Source organism: Sapajus apella, unplaced genomic scaffold (genome assembly GCF_009761245.1).
Source record: "Sapajus apella isolate SASKATOON/1434 unplaced genomic scaffold, GSC_monkey_1.0 scaffold89, whole genome shotgun sequence".
In the NCBI taxonomy this organism is placed as follows: domain Eukaryota; kingdom Metazoa; phylum Chordata; class Mammalia; order Primates; family Cebidae; genus Sapajus; species Sapajus apella.
In genome coordinates this window covers 776928-799568 of record NW_022437029.1, presented here as the reverse complement: position 1 = coordinate 799568, position 22641 = coordinate 776928, and the positions used below count along the sequence as shown (strand labels likewise).

The 22641-nt window shown below is 50.9% G+C and overlaps 1 protein-coding gene and 1 long non-coding RNA gene across 3 annotated transcripts; one reads left to right on the top strand and one right to left on the bottom strand.

Moving 5' to 3' along the window:
• Positions 1–1609: 1609 nt before the first annotated feature.
• CNNM3 (cyclin and CBS domain divalent metal cation transport mediator 3) lies at positions 1610–19182 on the bottom strand. Of its 2 annotated transcripts, XM_032255332.1 has the most exons (8): positions 17936–19182; positions 10039–10182; positions 8645–8794; positions 7733–7902; positions 7443–7539; positions 6939–7069; positions 6508–6646; positions 1610–2969 (listed from the first exon to the last, which is right to left on the bottom strand). In XM_032255332.1, the coding sequence occupies exons 1-8, from the start codon at positions 19158–19160 to the stop codon at positions 2905–2907; spliced, it is 2121 nt and encodes a 706-aa protein (XP_032111223.1). In that variant the 5' UTR covers positions 19161–19182; the 3' UTR covers positions 1610–2904. The 2 variants fall into 2 exon arrangements, with proteins under 2 accessions (XP_032111223.1, XP_032111224.1); XM_032255333.1 differs by lacking the exon at positions 10039–10182 and having other exon boundaries at positions 17936–19160.
• LOC116534733 lies at positions 10566–13295 on the top strand. The gene is made up of 3 exons (XR_004261849.1): positions 10566–10651; positions 10798–10893; positions 13277–13295. It is a non-coding gene; the product is annotated as an uncharacterized LOC116534733 (long non-coding RNA).
• Positions 19183–22641: the final 3459 nt, after the last annotated feature.

Sequence of the window (22641 nt, the reverse complement as noted above, 5' to 3'; positions counted from 1 at the left end):
GAATAGCCCAAAATTGGAAACATCCCAAGTGTCCTTCAGGGGGCCAATGCGTATACCATGGAATAATACCACTCAGCAATAAAAAGGAACAAACCATTGACACATGCAACCCCTGGGTGATCTCCCAAGAATGAGAGTGAAAAAAGACAATCCCGAATGCTTACACACTATGCTTCCATTTATACAACATTCTTGAAATGACAAAATAAGAGATGAAGGATTAGTGGTTGCCAAGGGTTAGGGAGGGTGGTGAGGGAGATCCTTTCGGGGATGGCACTTCTTTATCTTGATTGCAGTGGTAGTTACACAAATGTACATGTGACAAATGATTTGGACTGTCCACCCACACTGTACCAGCGTCTAAGTCTTGGTTGGAATACTGCATTACAATCATGTAAGATGTAACCATGGAGGGAAACTGGAGGAAGGGTGTGTGGGACCATTATCTTTACAACTTCCTATAATCTGAAATTATTTCAAAATATAAAGTTAGAAAAAAAGAAAGCAATAGCTTTAAGTGAGCATAGCATCCTGGATTGGCTGCTGCAGCAGAAAAAGGACATTATTGGGAAACTGATAAAATCCAAATAAACTCTGTACTATTTTAATAGTATGATTGCACCAATGTTAATTTTTTTAGTTTTGACAAATGTACCAAGGTTATATGTAAGATGTTAACATTAGGGGAAGCTGGGTGAAAGGTCTATGCAACTTTTCTGTGAATCTAAAAATATCTCAAAGCCAGGCATGGTGACTCACGCCTATAATCTCAACACTACGGGAGGCCAAGGCAGAAGGATCGCTTGAGCGTAGGATTTGAGACTAGCCCAGGCAACATAATGAGACCCAATCTCTACAAAAAATTAAAAGAATTAGCTGGGTGTGCTGGTACACAACCATAGTCCCAGCTATTCAGGAGGTTGAGGTGACAGGATGGCCTGAACCAGGGAGGTAGAGGCTGCAGCAAGCCGTGATCACACCACTGCACTGCAGTCTGGGCAACAACAGAGTGAGATCTTGTCTTTAAAAAAAGGAAAAAAAGGCCGGGCACAGTGGCTCACGCCTGTAATCCTAGCACTTTGGGGGGCCAAGGCAGGCAGATCACCTGAGGTCAGGAGTTCAAGACTAGCCTGGACAACATGGTGAAATCTGTCCCTACAAAAAAAAAAACAAACAAAAAAAACAAAAAAAAAAAAACTGAAAATGCTGATGCCCAGATTGATTAAATCACAAGCCCTGGTGGCAGGTCCGGGTATTTTTAATTTGCCAGGTGATTCTGATTTGCAGCCAAGGTTAAGAACCACTGTTCTTAGCTCATGCCCGCAATCCCAGCACTTTGGGAGGCCAAAGCGGGTGGATCACCTGAGGTAAGGAATTCAAGACCAGCCTGGCCAACATGGTGAAACCCCATCTCTACTAAAAATACAAAAATTAGCCAGGTATCATGGCATGAGTGCCTGTAATCCCAGCTAGGGATCAGGGGCTGAGACAAGAGAATCGCTTGAACCTGGAAGGTGGAGGTTGCAGTGAGCCGAGATCACATCACTGCACTCCAGCCTGCGCGACAGAGTGAGACTCCATCTCAAACAACAACAAACCCACTGTTCTGGAGAGGACTTTAAAGCATCTGTTTCCCACCTGGGCTTGCTCTTAGAGTTGATTCCTTGAGGACAATTTCTAAGCAAGCATACCACTGTTCTTTTGGCCTTCAGTCCCATTTGTAAGGGTCCAAATTCCTTTGAGAAAAGTCCCACAAATCCTCCTCCCTCCCTACCCCCAATCTATGATCCTATGTCCTTGTAATGCCCTGGTTTCCACACAGCTCAAGAACTACGGAAGGAAAATATAGCAAATTAGAAGAAAGACAAATGCCTTCCTGTTCCCACTTCTCTAAAACCCCATAGCTAGAAACAGAAAAAAAGGAAAAGACTCGGAATGTTCTAGAGATATAACAAAAACTGATTTTTTTTTTTTTTTAAAGAAAGGTCATGAGGTTCTACCTGGTTCATAAACCCTCCCTAGATGCTCTCTGCACATCACGGCCATACAGCACCTGCAGGGAGGCTGTGGGGAGGTGTGTGGCAGGTGCAACAGGCGGCCACTCTCCCCGGGCCACATGGTGGAGAGGATGTGATGCAGCATGACGATCCCTTCCTCCCAAGCGCGCCCTCTTCTCAGAACACAGGAACTGACAATGCTGTGAGTGGCAACTCAGCAGGTGGGCAGAGAAGCAGAAGGGGCCCTTGGCACCACTAGGCTAGCTCTCAGGGTCAGAAGAGTAGCCTCCAGGGAGGGAGAGGAGCTACAGGAACAGCCTACAGGCAGCGGAGCTTCTGGTTTGGCACATGGGAAAGGCTGGGGTGCATGCTCTGAAACGTGGCACCATCAGGGAAACTGGAAAGGACACCGTGGACAAGGTCATGGATTTGAACCCCCAACACCAAAACGGGTGCTCTCGGTTTGCTCAAAAAGTGCTGCCAGCAGTGGCAGGCTGGCAAATTAAAAGCAAAGCGAGTACAGGTCACGGCCACATAAGGTAGTAACTGCACTCACAAGGTGGCTTGGCCCAAAGAGGTCTGAATATGTTGCACTGTCCCAGTCTCTGGGGAGACGGGGAAGCCAGGGCCCTGGGGACTACAGATGGTGCTCCTTTCGTTCCTTCCTGACGCAGGGCTGGAAAGCTGTGCCCTGGTGACCCCCATCTTCTAAAGTGGGGCAGGGCCGGCTGAAGGATCCAGGCATTGATGTCAAGTTCTGAGGACACCCAGGACCCACATCTACAAGGGCCATCTAAAACGTGGCCTGGAGGGGATGGGGGCAGGCAGGAATGAAGCTTCTGCTTGGCTCACTCCAGCTCCCCACGTGCTCATCTGTTCCCCAGATCTGGGGCTGCCTAGCAAGCAGTTAAACACCTGGGTTCCGCCCAGGGCTGCCTTCCGCCGGGATGCCAGGCCTGCTGTGGTTGGACCCTAGAGGAGACAAGAGAAGGAGAATTAGCATCAAAGCTAGTAAAGCTCCCATCAAAACTAAGTGCCAAATCCTCCGTGGGACAGGAAGGGGCAGGTGAGACGGGCCTCGGGATACCTTAGGAGGTATCAGAGCAGAGCCAGGAGCAGTTGGTTAGCAGATGGTCAGCCAAACTCGCCTCACAAGAGGAAGCCACTGAGGACAGATGACTTCCCTGGGAAACAGGGAAGCTGGGGCTGTGGATTTCTGGCCCAGGCCATTATGCTGAACAAGAGCCCCCTGGACGGGATGATACAGCACCCCGTGCTAGAAGGAAGCACCATTTCCCATAGTGGAGGTATCTCATGACCCCTCCTGTCTTCCAGAAGGATGGAAGGGAGTGCCCACCCTGTACCCCTGGAGAGAAATGCTCCCCAGCCTAGGGAGCCATGGGATCTGCTCCTCCCGCAGGTGAAGGGCCAGGAAAGGAAAGCGAAGGGGCAGGGAGAGGGAAGATATTTACCTTGGGTGTGCTCTGAAAACAAAAAACACGCACTAGTCCACAGTCATTTATCAACTGCAGTTTCCAACTGTGCCAAAGAGGGAAAGGTCTACTGGGAAGGCTAAAGAGAGCAGAGAGAGAAAGAAGAGGAGAAGCTATTGAGCAGAAATGGTTGTGCCTCTTGGCTCCAGGCAGCACCACGGAGAGGCCCAGTGCCATGGGCAGGGGGAGCTGAGGGGGAACCACGGCACTGGGGCTGCGCAGCCCCACAGCTTACAGGATGGTAGAGGAAGCCAGGAAGACAACATGGAGGGCTGCACAGTGTGGGGACCGCCTTTCCCTCAGCATACAGTTCCATGAAGAACTGACATGGAAGACTTGCCCAGGATTTGAAATGGTAAGCCAGGGGTCAGACAACTTTTCTGCAAAGGGCCAATATTTTTAGTTTTTGTAGGTCATACGGTCTCTGTCACAACTACTCAGTTCCACTGTTGTAACTCAAAGGCAGCCGTAGCAATCCACAAACAGATGTGTGGGTTCCCATTAAACTTCATTCTCAAAAACAGGCTGCTGGCCAGATGTGGCCCTTGTATCACCATCTGCCAACCCCTGCTGCAGGCAATTTAAAATTACTGTGCCTTCCAAGTCTCAAGAAAGGCACTTCTCTGGTGGGAATCTAGTACCAAGGTTTCGAGAAACTGGTTCTCATCTGCACGACTTAAGCAGTGCCCCACTGAAACTTACAGGTGTGCAGCCACGCCATGCTTCTCCGGACAGTGAAGTGCCAAGCTCACAGGACAAAATGCAGGACAACCCCAGAGTTCAGGCAAGAAACAGAAAGAGAGCATGCCAGCCTCACTTAGGTGAAAATAACCAATATTATGTCTAGAGAATAATGGATAATCCATTACAACGAGGAAATGACCCACAAAGCCACTATAAACTATTCTCTTACAGGATGGCCCAGTGAAGATTTTTTTTTAAATCTCTGGGTATAGGCTAAGAGATGCACTGATGAGAAAAGCATTATTCTTATAACTCGATCAAGACAGTTGCAGGTGGGCAATAAAAAAAAGGAAAAACAAAAAGAAATTATATAAAAAAAAAAAAAAAAGCATTATTCTGGGATTAGGTCTGTATCTTTAATACAACATGTGCTGTCTGGGTAGCAGTTGGAGCCAGAAAAGGCTCACATGTGGGAAAACCAATTTAAAAAACACAACATCTTGGCCTCTAAGCCCCAGTCTAATGTGAGTGACAGTGGGAACTTCTATATAAGAGGCACCCCATAAAATAAGAAACCATCACAGTGGGTAAGCACAGAAGCATCAAGAACCCTAAAAAATGCAGCACTAGCTGGTCGTCCAGCTACTTTGCAGGCTGAGGCAAGAGGATCACTTGAGCCCAGATTATGAGGCCAGCCTGGGCAACATGACAAGACCTTATCTCTTAAAAAAAAGTACAGCACCATCCTTAGAGAGATCTCTTTAGAAAGAGATGCAACCCATCCCCAGATCCAGGACTTAAGCACCACGACCTCTCCTGCTGCCATTTTGCCAACACCCAGATCTGGAGCCACAGGGACTGAGGCATCCACATGGCCCAGAATGGGGTTTCTGTCCCTTGCACCTGCACATCACCTCACAATTCAGAAAGGACTTTCTATTAGAAAAACACGTTTGTGCTCTCAACTATGGGTCTGAGTAGCCAGAGCTGCTCCGTGGGAGGCCTACAGGAAGCAGATCAGAGTGCCAGGGCCTTCTCTCGGGCTCTCAATCCTGCCCTGTAGAACGGGCAGAACAGCTAGCATCCCTCCAGCCACAGAGGGGTTAGTGGAGTTAGACATGGAAGCTCCTAGTGCGGTGCGTGGTGGAGGAAGCGTTGATAAGGGCTTGTCTTCCTCACGGTGGGCCAGGTGGGGGTGTGAGGAAGCAAGCCTGCAGCTCCCTTCACAGCCTCTCCAGAAGCCCCACCGGCTCCTCCAGGAATCCCAAGTTCAGGCATATCTCTAACCCCAACCTTAGGAACTCAATCAGAATAAAAGTATCTTCTTGAAAAACAAGAACAAGAAAGCCTGACCCTTCACCACTCCTACCCACAGCCTACACTTTAGACTCTTTTCACCTCCCTCCTGACACTGAGGGGGGATGGGGTTTGATATCCCACCACCTCTAGTTCCATTTGCAAAATTTCTTCCAACACAATCTTCCTGCTCACAGTGGAGCCCCAGATGGGTCTCGTTTATTTAAATATTAGCATAAACTGACCAAATTCCTCACAAATGCCCTTCTAATGTCTAGGATGGTGTCCACCAGCCACCCACCCTCTGAGATAGGCCCACTGCTGACTCCAATCTTCACTTACCAAGTGACCTAAACTTAAATGGCCAAAAGTGTCTGAACTGAAACTTACTCCCACTTCCCAGCAATTCTCTGATTAAGTCAATCCATTCTAAGAGGACCTTGAGAGAAAATATTGACTTACTATAGTCTAAATACCAGTTAGTCTATAGCTTGGTGTCATCCAAGCTGTTAAAAACAGCAAGAAGTTCAAACTGAGTAATGAAGAATTAAAAAAAAAAATAGCAAGAAGGGGGCCAGGTGTGGTGGCTCACGCCTGGAATCCCAGCACTATGGGAGGCCGAGGCAGGCAGATCACCTGAGGTCAGAAGTTTGAGACCAGCCCTGGCCAACATGGAGAAACGCTATCTCTACTAAAAATACAAAAAAATTAGCATGACTCCGTCTCAAAAAAAAAAAAAATAATAATTAGCTAGGTATGGTGGCAGGCGCCTGTAATCCTAGCTACTTCAGGAGGCTGAGACAGTAGAAATGCTTGAACAAAGGAGGCAGAGATTGCAGTGAGCCAAGATCACACCATTGCACTCCAGCCTGGGTGACAGAGCAAGACTCCATCTAAAAAAAAAAAAAAAGCAAGAAGGGAAAAGGATGGGCAAAAAGATGGAGGGCAGGGTGGGGCAGTGCGAGTGCAAGTCTGTGTGTGCAAGTTCACGGCCCCTGGGTCTAGACACAGTGCACAGCATACTACTCGGCACTCACCTGCCGCTATGGCCATCTTCTCACCGAGGAGCCTGGTCTGGCTGCCTGGGATGACCTGCAGGTCAGTGTTCTCAGGGGACTGTGGCAGGTTCTGGGCTCGGGTAGCCAGGAGTGCGTTGAGGTACTGCAGCCGCGTAACCTAGAGGATGAAAATATTACTGGCAGACCCAACTGGTGAAGTGAGACACAGAAGGTAGTCAGTAGAGTCCACACCATGCCAGAAGAGGACAGAGGCACAACTTTAAGCTAGTTAAGGGGAGAAGAGCAACTGAGTCAAGTGTTTTTAAAACCTCGCATGGAAACTGGGTGCAAAGGTCTGTGTCCCTCAGGATGAGTGCAGGGCCTTGCTCCGGGCAGTCTCAGACAAGCTGGTAGCCCCGGTGACACAAAGTCAGCTAAAGTCAGCGCCCATGAGCAGCCCAGGCAGTCACCTTGATGAGCTGCAGGTCAGAGAGCGCCCTGACGGTGTAGTCGGGACAATATGCAGATGAACGCGTGCTGTCTGGCTCAGGCTGCAGGTCATGGCGGATGGGCTGGAGCGAGGACACCGGGGACTGGTGAACTATCAAAGGAACAATCAGTGATGGCAGAAGCCAGTGCTGGCAGCTGGGAGCCCCCTCCCCTGGTGAGGACAACTGTACAGTTTCGAAGACCAACCCCACCAATCACCCTGGAGAGGCAATGTGTGTAGGAAGCTGAGAGAGGATGATGAACATAGCTGGGAGAGGTTTCGCAGGGGTGGAGTGAGCCACAAAGACGAGTGATGGAGAATGCTGCCCTCCCTCCCAGAAGCCCAGGGGCCACACCACCTTATGGGGTGGTGGGCTCAGGTAGAAAGGGAGGTGAGGAGGGGCACTGAGAGCTGAAGTGACAAGGGGGGGACAGGCTCCGCAGCCTTGACCCTGGCCCTCTGCGCCAGCAGGGGCCGAGCTTACCCGAGGATGGCACGGTCAGGGCCGACACTCCATAGTACGTGAAGGCCCCATTCTCAAACTTCAGGCCCTCTTTCCCGATCTCCACTTCAACTCTGCCCTGGGAGGAACAGCAGGGAGAGAAACAGATGTGGCCAGATTGCCTTTCCCGTCATTAGACAGTGCAAAGAGAAACCCATAAACTCAACTGTTTTGGGGTAGGGAGGTATCTGCATGCCCCTAGTCCCCTCTTCTCCCAGACCCTTCTGTGGCCTGAGGAAGCAGGAGGCTCCAGGCCTGGTACGCACAGCTACCTGTAGGATAAGAATGAAGTAATCCACCGGTTGGCTGCGCTGATACAGGTAGTGGTGTGTGGCCAGGCGGTTGCTCTCATCAAACCTCACTTCCTGGTTGACGCTGGGATGCTTCAGCAGGTGCAGCAGGACCTTCTCAGAGATGCGCAGTGGGCTGAATACATCCACTTCTGCCCGTGGTGGAAAAAAGGGACGGTGTCCACTAGGGCCTAGTAGCCCGTGGAACCACACCCAACACTTTAGGCAATTTCAAGTTACTGTGCCCACCGGGGCTCTCCTGGGTAGCCTGTGAGCAGCTGCCCCCCACCCCCAATCTCAACACAAGAGAACTAGACAAGGGCTGGGCGTGGTGGCTCATGCCTGTTATCCCAGCACTTTGGGAGGCCAAGGCGGGCAGATCACCTGGAGTCAGGAGTTCAAGACCCGCCTGGCCAACATGGCGAAACCCCATCTCTAGTAAAAATACAAAAATTAGCTAGGCGTGGTGATGCACGCCTGTAATCCCAGCTACTTGGGAGGCTGGGGCAGGACAATCACTTGAACTTGGGAGGTGGAGGTTGCAGGGAACCAGATTACACCACTGCACTCCAGCTTGGGTGACAAAGCAAGAACCTGTCTTAAAAAAAAAAAAAATGGACAGGGCACCCCACATCTACCCAGCTGAGAGCTGAGGCCGCCTGGCCATGGCGTACCAGTTGTGGCACTGCCCTGGCCCTGCTCTTGGCCGTCTGGCAGAGAGGAGCTGCCTCTCCCAAGACTCAAGATGCTGGCACGGCTGCAGAGAACACGGAGGTCCTCAAGATGTGCCTGCTTGCGAGGAATGGGGAGTAGAGTTAGTGTCGGCCCCGAGCAGCCTCCTGACCCACAGGACAGTGAGGAGAGCAGGGGGCATGGACTACCCTCCCGCCTCACCTTGGGACAGGAAGCGCTGGGTGGCCAAGAGCAGCTGAGGCGAGATTTTTACTTTATGTTCATCATCAGACACCTTGAACAAGGAGAACTCCTCCTTCCGCTTGAGAGGGGCCATAAGAGAAGCAGGCTTCCTCTTTACCACAGTGTCTCCTAAGGTGGATAAAGAGGGCACACTCACGACCACACCAGGGAGCGGTGTCATCCTCTCCTTCCTCCTGAGGCCAGCAGGGACATGTCCTCAGCACCGCTCCCTCCATGGGGCCTGCTGCCACCCCAACCACATGGACAGAGGGATGGATCCTTGCCTTGGCTGAAGAGAATGCTGATATAACAAAGCAGCTTTTATAAAATAACAGGCCTCCCTGATAGGCCACTGGATGTAGACCAAAGTTTTTTTAAATTTAGGCCAAATGTAGTCGTTCACAGCTGTAATCCCAACACTTTAGGAGGCTGAGGTGGAAGGGTCACTTAAAGCCAGAAGTTCAGGACCAGCCTGGGTAACATACAGAAATCGTCTTTACAAAAATAAAACAATTAGCCAGGTGTGGCGGCATGCGCCTGTACTCCCAGCTACTCTGGAGGCTAAGGTGGGAGAATCCCTTGAGCCTGGGAAGTTGAGGCTGCAGTGAGCCATGACTGCGCCACTGCACTCCAGCCTGGGTGACAAGGCAAGACCGTCTCAAAAAAAAAACACAACAGGCCTCCTTGGCCACTGAGCGCTACTTCTCACTAAAAGTGTGTATTCAAGGATTACCAGTGCAAAAGGGCTGCAATTAACCTGGAGACCCTATGCCTATGGTAGTCTCACAAACAAGACTAAAGATGCTGTGATTGAAAACTGACACATGAGTAAAGCAATACTTTCGAAAGCATGTGGGGCAGGCAGCCCAGCCATGAAGCACAGGTTCTGTGCTGCTCTGCAGACTTCAGCCACCATCCTAACAGGCAGACACTTTTACCATGCAATCAAGGGCCCCGGGATCAGCTGCTTTGGGAAGACTTTCTTCATGGTAAAGAATGTGTTCTTTCAGGGGACATTTCTGTAATGCAGGAAAAAACCTGCAAAAACAAAAGCACCTAGGGAGACAGAAGACTGGAAAGACGCATGAAGGGCAGGGCCCTCTCAGTAATGCAGGAAACAGGACGGCAGCTAATGGAGCCCCAAGCGAGCCCTGGGATTGCAAGGCCACCGCTGGCACAGGCTACCATGCTTGTGTGGAGGTGCAGGCATGAGCCCTCCTACAAGCACCCATGCAGGGCTGAGGAGAAGGGAGCCTGGCTGTGGATCTCGCTGGGTTCCAGCAGCACAGAGGCCCACTGGCCTCTGACACAACATACACCTCGGGAAGCGTGAGGGCCCAGTGGAGGTGGAACTGCCAGGAGTCTGGACTCACGGTAGTCTTCTGACTCATCCAGGATCTCGGACCTGATGATCTCCTCGATCACATCCTCCAGGGTAACTAGGCCCAGGACCTCGTAGAAGGGGTCGCCCTCACCCTCGTTGTTCACCTTCTGCACAATGGCCAGGTGGGACTTCCCTGTGGGGGTAGGACACTCATGGAACAGCTTGCTGGTGCCCCCCCGCCATCATTTTTCTTTGTCTCCTCTGCGTATAGGCTCACTAAAGGGACACGGCTAACATTCATTTTCCTACAATGTGCCAGGAACAGAGCCAGACCCTTTTCTAGGTTTTTACTTAAGACTCCCAGCATGCTTATGAGGACTGGCCTTATTTTCACATAGGCTGAAAATGAAGCATCAGGCTCATGCTCATCTGCACGAAGCTCCCCAGGCAGAGTATGGCAGAGTGGGATCCAGCCCCAGGTCCTCCACGCCATATATGCGGTTCAGACAAGGATGCATCCAGCTGAGAACACACATGCTTCACACAGCAGTCAGCCTGCAGATGCATGTGAACAAGAGACCGACTCCGGAAATGCAGGCTCTCCCCAGACAGTCCACACAGGGCAGCCGAGTGGGGCCACCCAGCCTGACTCTCCTTGGGAGGTTTTCCTTTTTTTTTTTTTTTTTAAAGATGGGGTTTCATCATGTTGGTCAGGCTGGTCATGAACTTCCAACCTCAGGTGATCCACCCGCCCTGGCCTCCAAAGTGCTTGGATTACAGGCGTGAGCCACCACGCCCGGCCAGGGAGGTTTTCCTAATTTATAAAGCTGCTCATGGCCAGGTGCGGTATCTCATGCCTGTAATCCCAGCACTTTGGGAGGCTGAGGCGGGTGGATCACCTGAGGTCGGGTACTAGGGACCAGTCTGACCAACATGGAGAAACCTTGTCTCTACTAAAAATACAAAATTAGCTGGGCATGGTGGTTCATGCCTGTAATCCCAGCTACTTGGGAGGTTGAGGCAGGAGAATTGTTCGAACCCAGGAGGCAGAGGTTGCACTGAGCTGAGATTGTGCCACTGTACTCCAGCCTGGACAACAAGAGTGAAACTGTCTCAAAAAAAAAAAAAAAAAGCTGCTCATTAGGGGCTGCCAACCTGGGGATGAGATAAGTGGTAACTGGCCACTTGGGAGCCAAGCTGTGCAGGGAGGAGGAGCACCAGGCTGAGATTTTTCACCTTATCCTATGTGTCTTTCTCAGGTTAGCTTCCTATTTGGTTTGTTTGCTTAGTGAGGGAATGTAAGCTTGGAAAAAAGCCCAAGTCTCAGAGTGTTGGGGAATGCTGGGGAAGCTTCAGGAATTTAGTATGTGTCAGGTAAGTGCTTTTCATCCATACTACTTTAGGCCTGTCTGAAAAAAACAGAATGCAAGCCACCTATGTAATTTAAAATCTGAATAGCTGCATTTAAAAAGTCAAAAGAAACACATACAATTAAGTTTAATGATATATTGTAAGTAACCCAATGTAATCAAAATAGCATTTCAACATGTAATCAATACAAAAAATAGTCACAGACAATTTGTCTTTATTTTGCACTCTCTGAATCGGGTGTCACATCTCAACTCAGACTCCACCTTCAGGTACCACAGTCCCAGGTGGAGGGGGGCTGCCGGCCTGGGCTGCGCAGGTCCAGGACAGAGGGCTGGAAGCAACTCATTCAACCAGGTCCTCCTTTGTCACTAGCGGAAACACTGAGGGGAAACTGGCCTGGACCTGCCTACGAGGGGGTGTCTGCTTCAAGACTCTTGGACTCTTGGAAAATCAAAAAGTCAAGTTCGTGTTATTGCGTGAATCATACTTTACATCCTGTGGGCTTGATTAAATAAAGCACAATTCTCCAGGATGCTTGTGTTCCCCTGGACAAAAAACTGGAAATCGCCACATCACGTCATCTCCCCGCTTTCCAGGAGGAAAAGCTATGGCCCTGGAGATCTCCACTCAGTCCTGCTGAACCATAATTCTAGACACCTTCTAACCCTCAGTGCTTGTGCTGGGTACCATCTCTACAATGGCCATGGCTGCCCCGTCAGAGTACCAACCTGTCAGGCCAGACCAGGAAGGCCAAGCATGACATGTGGTTTTGGTTAGTGTCTTGGATTCCAGCACCAAAGCCCATGATCTAAATGGCCAACTCAGCACAGAAAGGCCTCATCTTGGCTCCCTTCTCCCAGGAAGCCAGATCCTTTGGGAGGTTTCCTACAGAGAGGGACTCGCCCCTTTGCTTTCAAACTTCTCTAGAACAGGCACACGATTCTCCATAGCCTGCCACACTGGGATGATTCTACCACGAACAGAAGAAAGCAGGCCCTGGAAGATCCTCGGGAACAGTGGTCGTGTGACTGAATCCCAAGAAGAACATCTGAGGGGTCTAGATGGCAGTCAAAGATGGCAGCAGAGGAACAGAACAAGGGCAGCTGGAGGGACTCAAGGTCACCTCTCATCTGAGTCAAGAGAGTGGAACCACTCACACCAATGCCCACCTACAGGCCAGCTCCACGGAGCCACGAGCAGCTGTGACAGTGTTTCTTGCCAACATCAAGCAGAAAGTCCTGGAAAAGCTTGAAGTTTAATTTTAGTTAGCAGGCTCCAGGGTACCCCAGTTATTTGAATGCCAAAGTACCCTTTCATAATGCCCAATTTCTATAATACTAGTAACAGTTGGAGTGTAAGTTCTTCCACCTTCTCTCTTCTGTTTTCTAAACCACCTTGGTGAATGAACGAATACTGTGAGAAAGACAAAAGTAGTTTGCTAACACACTTCATGGTGGTTGGAGCTGGTTGGACTCTTTTCAGCATCCCAGCAATTATCTGGCTCCCGGCAATCATCTGGCTCCTGACAGACAGGAAACCAGAGGTCCGTTCCTTTAAAGCAGAGACTGCGGCCGGGCATGGTGGCACACACTTGTAATCCCATCTCTTTGGGAGGCTGAGTTGGGAGGACTGCTTGAGGCCAGAAGTTCGAGTCCAGCCTGGGCAACACAGGGAGACCCCAATGTCTACATAAAATTAAAAATTAGCTGAGCATGCTGGTGCTCACCTGTGATGGGAGGATTGCTTGAGCCCAGGAGGTAGAGGCTACAGTGAGTCACGATCGCGTCACTGCACTCCAACCTGGGTGACAGAGGAAGACTCTGTCTCAAAAATAATAGTAATGTTCTTGGGCCAGGGGTGGTGGCTCACACCTGTAATCCCAGCACTTTGGGAGGCCGAGGCAGGTGAATCACGAGGTCAGGAGTTCGAGACCAGCCTTACCAACATGGCGAAACCCCATCTCTACTAAAAATACAAAAATTAGCCTGGTATGGTGGCACATGCCTGTAATCCCAGCTACTCAGGAGGCTGAGGCAGGAGAATTGCTTGAATCTAGGAGGCAGAGGTTGCAGTGAGCCGAGATCACGCCATTGCACTCCAGCCTGGGCAACAAGAGCAAAACTCTGTCTCAAAAATATAGTAATAATAATATTCTTTTGTACATTAAAGTCCCTGACTTAACAATGGTTCAAATTATAATTTTTCAAATTTGATGGTTCAAAAGCAATATGTAGAAACCATACTTCAAATACACATAAAGCCGTTCTGTTTTCACTTTTAGTACAGCATGCAATAAATTACATGAGATATTCAACACTTTATTTTAAAACAGCTTTGTGTTAGATGACTTTGCCCAACTGCAGGCTAAAGTAAGTGTTCTGAGCATGTTTAAAGTGGGCCAGGCTGAGCTATTTTGTTTGGTAGGTTAGATATATCAAACACATTTTTGACTTAAGATATTTTCAACTTATGATGGGGTTTTTCAGGACATAACCCCATTTGTAAGTCAAGGAGCAGCTGTCCAAGTTATTTATTACTGCTCCAAAGCACTCATTCTTCCTGGTGACATCTGCACAAAATAATCAGCGTGTCATCTCACGTTCGCACTGACTGAGGGGCGCCTTGCCAGGGAGGGTACTTCGCCCCCAGACTACAAAGTTCCCTAGCATAGCAGCAAAAGAAACAAAACCTGGAATAAAAGCTGCCAAGATGGCAGGGACTCCAGCTCCAGGAAATTCAGAGGCTCATACACTTGGCAGACAGATGGGAATGGAATCGATTTTTAAAGCCTCACGTGCCACAAAGACTGCAATATGCCCTTTGTTCCTAAGTGGAGGAATGCCTAAGGAGGTTAGGAGGGACAAAAAGGAGTTTAACAAGAAAAAATAATGGTATTTGCCAAAGGACTGCACTGAATTAGAGAGGCAAAGAAAAAAGCTCTCAGATGTCATCAGAAAGACATGGCCAGTCTGCCCACGAATGGCCCTCGCTCACCACAGGAGTGGGGAAGTAAAGGGAGATTAAAGTGCTCCTAATTCAACCTCTAGGTTCCAAAAACCTCCCCCACTGTCTTCCAAGGGCATCCTTTCAGCGTGTTGTCAGGTAACTTTTAGAACGGTCTGTTTCAAGCAGAGGCGGTCATCCCCAAATCCTCCTGCATCAGGCTGCCTGTGACCTGTCTAGAGGCCACCTGGCCCAGAACAGGAGCAGCCTGGAACCTGGCCTCTCTAATTTCCTTCCTAGCTACATTTCAACCTGCATTTCAATCTGAACCTGCTCAACCCGCCCATCTTCAAACAGCAAAGGGCCTCCTCCCTCTCCTGCCCCACGTCCTCTGCCGGTCACTACTCTCTGGCTTCTCTACGGCCACGTTCTGTGGAGAGCTGTCTACATTGGTTCTCATACCTTTCCACACCTCATTCATTCCCCAAATGGCTCCCTTGCTGTGGGCACTAAATCTGCTCTTGCAAAGGTCAAGGGCATCCTGTTTGCTGGCCTCCTCTCCTGTCACTTGCCTTCCCTGGGAAAGTGGTCTCTTTCCTTAGCTTCCAGGACATTCCACATCTCTGGCTCTCCTCCTTCCTTGGCCTTGCCGCCTTCTGGTCAACTTCTCTTGGGCTTCCCTTGCCCCCGACACACCTGTGCTCCTAGGAGGCTGAGGCTCTCTGCCTCCCTCCCATGGCTTGAGAGACACTCCTATTCTGCCTCCCACTTGTACTTCACATCAGCGGCCTGCTAGGAGTTTGCCTCTTGGGACATTGCACAGACACAAATTCAATGGCCAAAACAAGTTTACCTGCTCGCCACACCCAGCCCTTTGTGAAGGGCACTGCCACCGCACAGCCAGAAATCTGGGCCTCATCCTTGGCTGCTCCTCCTTGCTGCACAGCCCTGCTGTCAGACACTAATTTTCCCAATTCCACCTCTGCTGCCCTCCTGGGGCTTCTCTCTCCAGGCCTGCCGTGAACCTTGTTCAGGTTATCTTCCCCTCTCACCTGGATCCCTCACACTGCTGGTCTCCCTGCGCTGGTGTCCACAATTATTACTGATCTGTAAAAATAACTGACGGTGCTGCTTAATGCTCACAGCTCTGGTGATCAAGTCCAAGTTCCTTACACAGCACACAAGCTCCCTAGGGGACATCCTGCCTCTAGGCTCCTTCCCAATCAACGGGAACGTTTTTGATTCTTCCCCAGGTAGAATCCCCGACCACCCTAAGCCAAGCTCATCCAAGCCAAGCTCATCCATCACATCTGAAAGGCAAGAATATGGCAGGGAAGATCCTGACACTAAGGGTTTGGAAAATGAAAGACGACTTTCACCAACCTCATCCTGAGCATATGACCAACTATGGAAGTTCCCTTTAGTCTGAAACGGGCAACCCTTCCATCTCCACTGCCCCAAATCTACTCCTAGTGACTGCTCAACTACTGAAAGCACCAGCTAGCTGAAGACAGATACTAGAGTGAGTTTTTTCTTAAAGAATTTAGAAACGTGAGTGCTTAGAACACCAAAGGAACAGCTACCATCTTCCACTTTTTCCTTATAAAGAAGGAAATCTGGTGACCTGCCTGGAAAAAATGGAAATCTGCACTTCTATGATTCACCTCTTGCTCCTGAATTGGCAAACAGCTCACCTGCCAGCAGAGCCTGCCCGGAGTGAGAACCGCCTGCTAACACCAAGCACACAGCACGTGCATGCCAGGCACTGGCCAAAGTGCTTAATAAGTCTCCCCTCCGCAGGTCCGTTTACCCCACTCTTATCACTAACAGCAGAGGACCTTGTGCCATGAGAGGTTGAGCAGCCTTCCAGGGCCTGGGAGCAGGCAAGGGCAGGACAGAACCTACTCTGCTGATTCCACGGTCGCACTGTTGGCCACCACACTAGGAGAATCACCCCTGCCTCAGGGGGTCTGGTGGCCCAGATGGAGTACTTACCACCGCTAGGCTCTATCTAGATCCCAGCCCAGGCTCCCTCCCCAGGGCAGGGTGGCATGGCCATGTTCTAGGAACTCAGACAGAAGCACCCAAGAGTCTAAGAGAATAGTTAGAGCTGCCCACCTAAGCCTCCCACCCATTCCTGAGCTACAGTAACAGTAACTTAGTACCCAGGCCTCCTGCAAGGAATGAGGGATAAGATACACAGAGTGCTGACCAGCGCCTGGCACACAGCAGTGCTCAGTCAGGAGTAGCAGTTATTATCACAAAGCCTGGCTTCCTGTGCCAGCGGGCCAGGGGCTCTCGACAGAGTGCCAGACACGTCCTGCCACAAATACCAGGGGGCTTTGCCACTTCTTGGCCTCACACCAGGCAGCTTTTAGGGTCAAGCCCATCCAGCACTCTGGGGTGCCCCATCCTTACCCTACAGGAGTGCAGGTGTGAGAAGCATGGCTGTTGGCCAAGGTATGAGCCCCAAACTCTGGTGAGCACCCCCAAGGATGACACTGGAGAGGACTGCTGAGGAAACCACACCTTCACATCTGGAGGGTACAGGTTTTACCTTCAACCTCCGAACTGCTCAGATAAAACAGAGTGAAAGGAGGGACGAAAATGTGGAGTTAAGGGAGAACTTAGGGTTAGAAAAGAGAAGGTCAGGCTGGGTGCAGTGGCTCATGCCTGTAATCCCAACACTTTGGGAGGTCAAGGTGGGAGGATAACTTGAGGCCAGGAGTTTGAGACCAGCCCAGGGAAAAGAGTGAGACCTTGTCTCTATATAAAATTTTAAAAATTAAAAATAAGATTAAAAAGCAAAAAGAGGCCAGGGACGGTGGCTCACGCCTGTAATCCCAGCACTTTGGGAGGCTGAGGAAAGTGGATCACCTGGTCAGGAGTTCAAGACTACCCTGGCCAATGTGGTGAAACCCCATCTCTACTAAAAATACAAATATTAGCCTGGGTTGGTGGTGGGTACCTGCAGTACCAGCTACTCGGAAGGCTGATGCAGGAGAATAGCTTGAACCTGGGAAGCAGAGGTTGCGGTGAGCCGACATCGCGCCACTGCACTCCAGCCTGGGCGATAGAGCCAGGAGAAAGGGAGACTAAATCAGCATCCATGGAGTTGCTTTTTGTGAAAGCAAAGTGTAGGTTTCCCTGGCTTTACTGCAGATAAGGAATTGGCTCCTCAATACCCTTATCTGCAATAAGTTCAGGGACCTTAAGAATGCTCTGGAGGAAACATCACAGGTTCAGTCAATTTGATGTCCTGTGTGTGCAGATAACAACATCTCAGATACCTGGAAACTACCTTTTCTATGTTCTTCCAGTTTCTATCCAAGAATTTGATTAGAACTAAGTGGACATACCCCTCCCTCCAAATGGGAGGGCGGCTATCCTGACATGGGGGTTAAAGTGTTCATTTTCTAAAGCACTCCGTCCCTCTCTGATGGATGGCCTTTAAATATTTCAAAAGGTCATTCCAAGCTCCAAGGCCAATACCTTCTTGAAAAGGGCCCTTAGAGGTCTCACTGCTCTCCACGGGGGTGGGACCCTTTCCTGGAGGCTTCCATAACTCTCCACCCCTTTTCCGGGAGAGGGCACTGGCATGAGCGTCCCCTGCACCAAGGCCGGGCCGTTACCTCGCTTGAACTCCTCCAGGACAGCGTCCAGCTTGGTGTCATTGAAGACGAAGTGGAGGGGATGGTTGTAGAAGCGAGTTATGGTGCTGAGCGGTGTACAGTCTTCGGGATCCACGAAGGCCAAGTCCTTGAGGTAGAGCATGTCCACGATGTTGGAGCGCTCCTCCTCGTACACGGGGATTCGCGTGTGGCCGCTCTGCATGATGCTAGCCAAGACGCCGAAATCCAGCACGGTGCTGACGTCCAGCATGAAGCAGTCTTCGAGAGGTGTGAGCACGTCCTCCACGGTCCGGCAGCGCAGCACGCCTTTGCTGAGATCGCTGTAGGGGTCGCCGCCACCGCGCGCCAGCTCCAGCACCCGCTCCCGCAGCCGCCCGGGCCGCGCCGCCAGCTCTAGCAACTGCCCCATGGGCAGTGCCACGGGCAGGGTGAGCAGCACGGCCAGGCGGCTGAGGCCAAGCGCGCGCGGCGCCAGCGCCAGCGCCCAGCGTCCGCTCACGGCGGCCGGCACCACCTCGCCCACCAGGAACACGAGCCCCGCGCTGCCCAGCACGGCGGGCACCGCACGCTGGCCGGCCGCGCGGTACAGCAGCACCGCCAGCGCCGCCTGCGCCAGGCTGGCCAGCAGCAGCAGCGCGGCCAAGACGCAGCCAGCCCAGCGCCGCACGGGCTCCAAGCGCTGCGCCGCCGCACGCTCTGCCTCCGAGCCGCTCTCGCGCAGCACCTGCACCTCGGCCGGCGCCAGCGCCAGCGCGCTCAGCTGCAGGCCCCGCGCCAGCGCCGCCAACGCCAGCAGCCCGGCCGCCCCCAGGCCCAGAACCCAGGGCGGCGCCGCCTCCTCAGCCGCCCCGCCGCCCGGCTCCACGCGCACTGCCAGGAGCGCGGAGTGCGGGCGCACTGCCTCTGCCCGCAGGCGCAGGCGCAGCAGCGCAAGCCACTCGCCCGCGGGGGCCGCCGCCTCCTCCGGGCAGCCCGCCCCCTTGGGGGCCACCCAGGACCAGGAGCTGTTGGCAAAGCCCGGGCCGAAGAGGCGCAGGAGGAAGGTGGCGTCCGGCGTGTCCCGCGCCACCCCTCCGCGTACCCACCCCGCGCCCGCCGCTCCGTTCTCCTCCAGACAGAAGCCCAACACTCGCGGGCCCAACGCGGCCTCCCCCGCGGCATTGCCCAGGCAAAGCGCGGCGAACAACCAGCCTAACCGACCCGCCGCCGCTGCCGCAGCCGCCATCGCCTGCCGCCCCCTCTCGGCCTCTCGCGCAGCCTACCCCGCTCGCCCCGCTTCTCCCCGGACCAATCGTTGCCTGCCTTCGCGCATCCTTGGCCAATAGGCGGTGGGCGGGGGCGGGCCCCAGGGTCGGATTAGGCTGCGTCGGGGAGTAAACAAGCTGCGGCCAGGGGCGGGCTGGGGGCGGGGCGGGCCGGGGGCGTGGGGCTCTGGGCCTCGCCGGGTCCTGCCGCAGCTGATGCGCGGGGTGGCCGCGGTCCGGAGGACGCAGAGCGGCGGTCAGGACATCCCAAGCCTGGCCTTCCTTGGCCTGCGCGGGGCGCCCGGAATCCCACTCCTCCCGAGGCCGCCCCCCGCTACGGGAGGTGAGGCCAGCGTTCTGGGAAGTCCCCGGCTCGGGAAGGAGCGGCAGCTCGGATGAACCTCGGGTCCTGGCGCATCTGAAGTTGCAGACCAGAAGGAGGCTTAAATGTGCAAGAGATGTGCGTTTTCTTAGGAAAGGCCTGCAGGTACCAGAAAAGTTTTTAACTCGCCGACCTATGTGGCTAAGAGGGCTGAAATAAGAACCAGTGACTGAGCGCCGGGAGGTTAAGGTTTATGGAAGATGTTCATCGCGCCGCACCGTACTAGAGGTCTGGGGACGTAGGACAGTCCCCGCGTTCCCGCCGCGAACTCCGTGATAAATACGCAGACACACAAAATCACTACCGCCTTGGATCTGGACAGCGACCTCAGTTATTAATCTCTTACAGGAAAAGAGTGGAGCTCAGAAATGCTCAGCATGGGTGCTGGGTTCCGGCGCGACCGGCCTAACACCCAGGTCAGCATCCCAACCACACAAGGAGGCGGCATTTCTGTCAGAAATTAATTTGGTGATTCCACTTCTCACAGCTCACCGCTGGGAGAATAATTCCTCAGGACTAACAAGATCTATTCGAGAGGATCCTCACTGCTGAAGCGATTTTAGAAGACAGTATGGTCTGTTGATAGTATGGAATGTTCTTTACTCACTAGATATGATCTCTGTGTGATTGAAAGGAAATAGACCAACTGCTAACAAAACTTCCCTATAGGTGTTCAGGTTCAGTGATTTTTGTATTTTTCTCTATATATTTTTAAATTTCCTAGCACAAGAAGACTTTGACTTACTGTACATCATTTTAAATGACCTTTATAAGGATTCTATAGAAACAATTTGCTATGTCATGAAAATAACAAAAAAAAGTATACACGTTGTGACCACTAGTAAAACGTGTTTGTTGTGAAAGGTAATGTGCGAAAATAAAAAAAAAAAAAAAAAAAAATGAGTAAGCTGGTGGTGAATGACCAAAGGAAAAAGGCATTGTAAAAAAACTTTTTAAAAGATGGTAACAGTGTTTCTTCTGCATTGTAAACTCAGAGCTGTTACTAGGCCAATGGCATCTCGGTGCAGATGATGTTCTGTGCCCTTTCAGTTTACCTTACTTTTGCAGATTACATACTAAGCCTACAGCAGAAGCAATAAAGACATTACTGGGCCTTTCCACTGGATCATCATGCCTCCTTTATAGAAAAAAAAAAGTGCAAACGTTACAATAGATTCAGCTCCTTTAGTTCTCACTTCTGTCTCCAAGTCAAGATAAAACATAGACTTTGAAATAGAATGGATGACAGGCTTGAAATGAGTCCTGTGCCTGAAAAGTCCTTTACTAGCAAAGAACAGTTCCAGAGGAAAGCCAGGAAAAGCTCCCCATGGATTTAAAGACAGGGCCCTCAGCTTTGACATGTTACTTTTTCCTCGTCTTAGGCTTCCTTGGAAAACAACCTGTAACTAACTTTCTGGGAGTAAAGCTTCAGGTGAAAGAACAATTGGCTCAAACTTGGAAAACATAAGTGGTCATTTAAATTGTCGGTACCCAAAGATACTGACAAAAAACCCAGTATGGAACACGCAGAGCTGTTCCTGGAGTGGTTTTCCATTTGCAGCAGAGGCCTCAACAGTCCTTTGCCAGGTTCTTCTGTGGCTGTGCCATTGTTTACTCCACCCCTGGTTAGCAACAGTGGAGACACAGCCACTTAACATTCAGGCCATCGTTGGCCCTCCCTGGGCCATTTTCCTTACTGGTCTTTTGGATCAAGACATTTCCATGTTAGAGCTAAATATTTATTCTTCAGTTTTAAACCCATTGGCTAATTCCTGCTTATCTCTCAAGCCTTAGCTCATATGCTACTCCCTCCAAGTGATCTTCCTTGACCCTCTTGACTACGGAGCTATGTGCTCTCCCCACGTCATCCAGGTACATCCCCTATTGTAACATATTAATTTGTTCATTAAACAAGTATTTCCTGCATTGAGTCCCTGCAGTGTACCAGGTACTGTTCTAGTGTTGGGACTGTAGTGGGAATAAAATTAAGTCCCTACCCTTGAGGGGCTAGATTCTAGTTCAAGGACAACAAAAAATACTCAAGTCTATATTTTAATACCTGGTAGTAAGTGCTATGAGGAAAAAAGGCAAGATAAAAAGACAGATTCTGGGGCGATGCTGACTGAAATGAGCTAATCAGGGAAAGCTTCTCAAGGTGATGGGATTTGAACTGAGGCTTAAATAAGGGGTGAGTCTCATTAAGACTTAGGAGATGTGTCCCAGGTAGGGGATACAACAAGTCAAAAAGCTGTCACTGTCCCCTTTAGGGTCAGAGGGAGGTTCTTCACTAAATTCACAGAGGGGTTGTAGTACCTGGAATGCAATAGGTGCTTAAGTGTGTGGAACAGATGAAGATAATTTACAAATCTTGCCCTATACACAAACGTTTGCATGTGTACCTCTTTTATCTGTAATATCTTCTTTTCTATGTTGTCTACCCAGATGCCTCCCTTTCTTCAAGCTTGCCCCCACTTTGTCTACTACATTAACCTTTGCATGCTTGGAGTCCCTGGCCTCAGTACATTCCATTGGACAAGCAAGCCTGCAGCACCTAGACAGCACCATAGAGTCCCCAGCAGAGCTGCAACTTTGAAAGTGGGTGTAGTGAGTAACTCAGTCAGGTTCTTCAGGGGATGAACACTCCAACTTTGAAACCACAACCAGCCTATAGGTGTGGACGAAAAGGCAGCTGCATGTTACAAAACAATATACTGATACTTTTGGTTCAAGCTTCTCTCAGTCCCGTGGGTATGGAGGGGCAATTTGCTGAAGTCCACTGCCCTTCCAGTACTCACAAGCCAAGGAGCCTATGGGATCTGTTTCACAGGACTCATGTTTATGGCAGCGGAGCACATCTGTCCTGTATGTCTGCCAGCAGCCACAACCCTGTTACTCCCGTGACAACAGCCTTGACTATATTTTAGAAATTCCATTTCTGATTGCATTTCACTGCTGAATAGTCTTACAATCCTTCATTGCCCCTTGCCCCATCACAAGAGCCAGCCAGCCACAGCCACTTTTATCTCGACAACATACTTAATACAGACAGAATTCAAACAGGCAAGTTGTAGACTCACCAG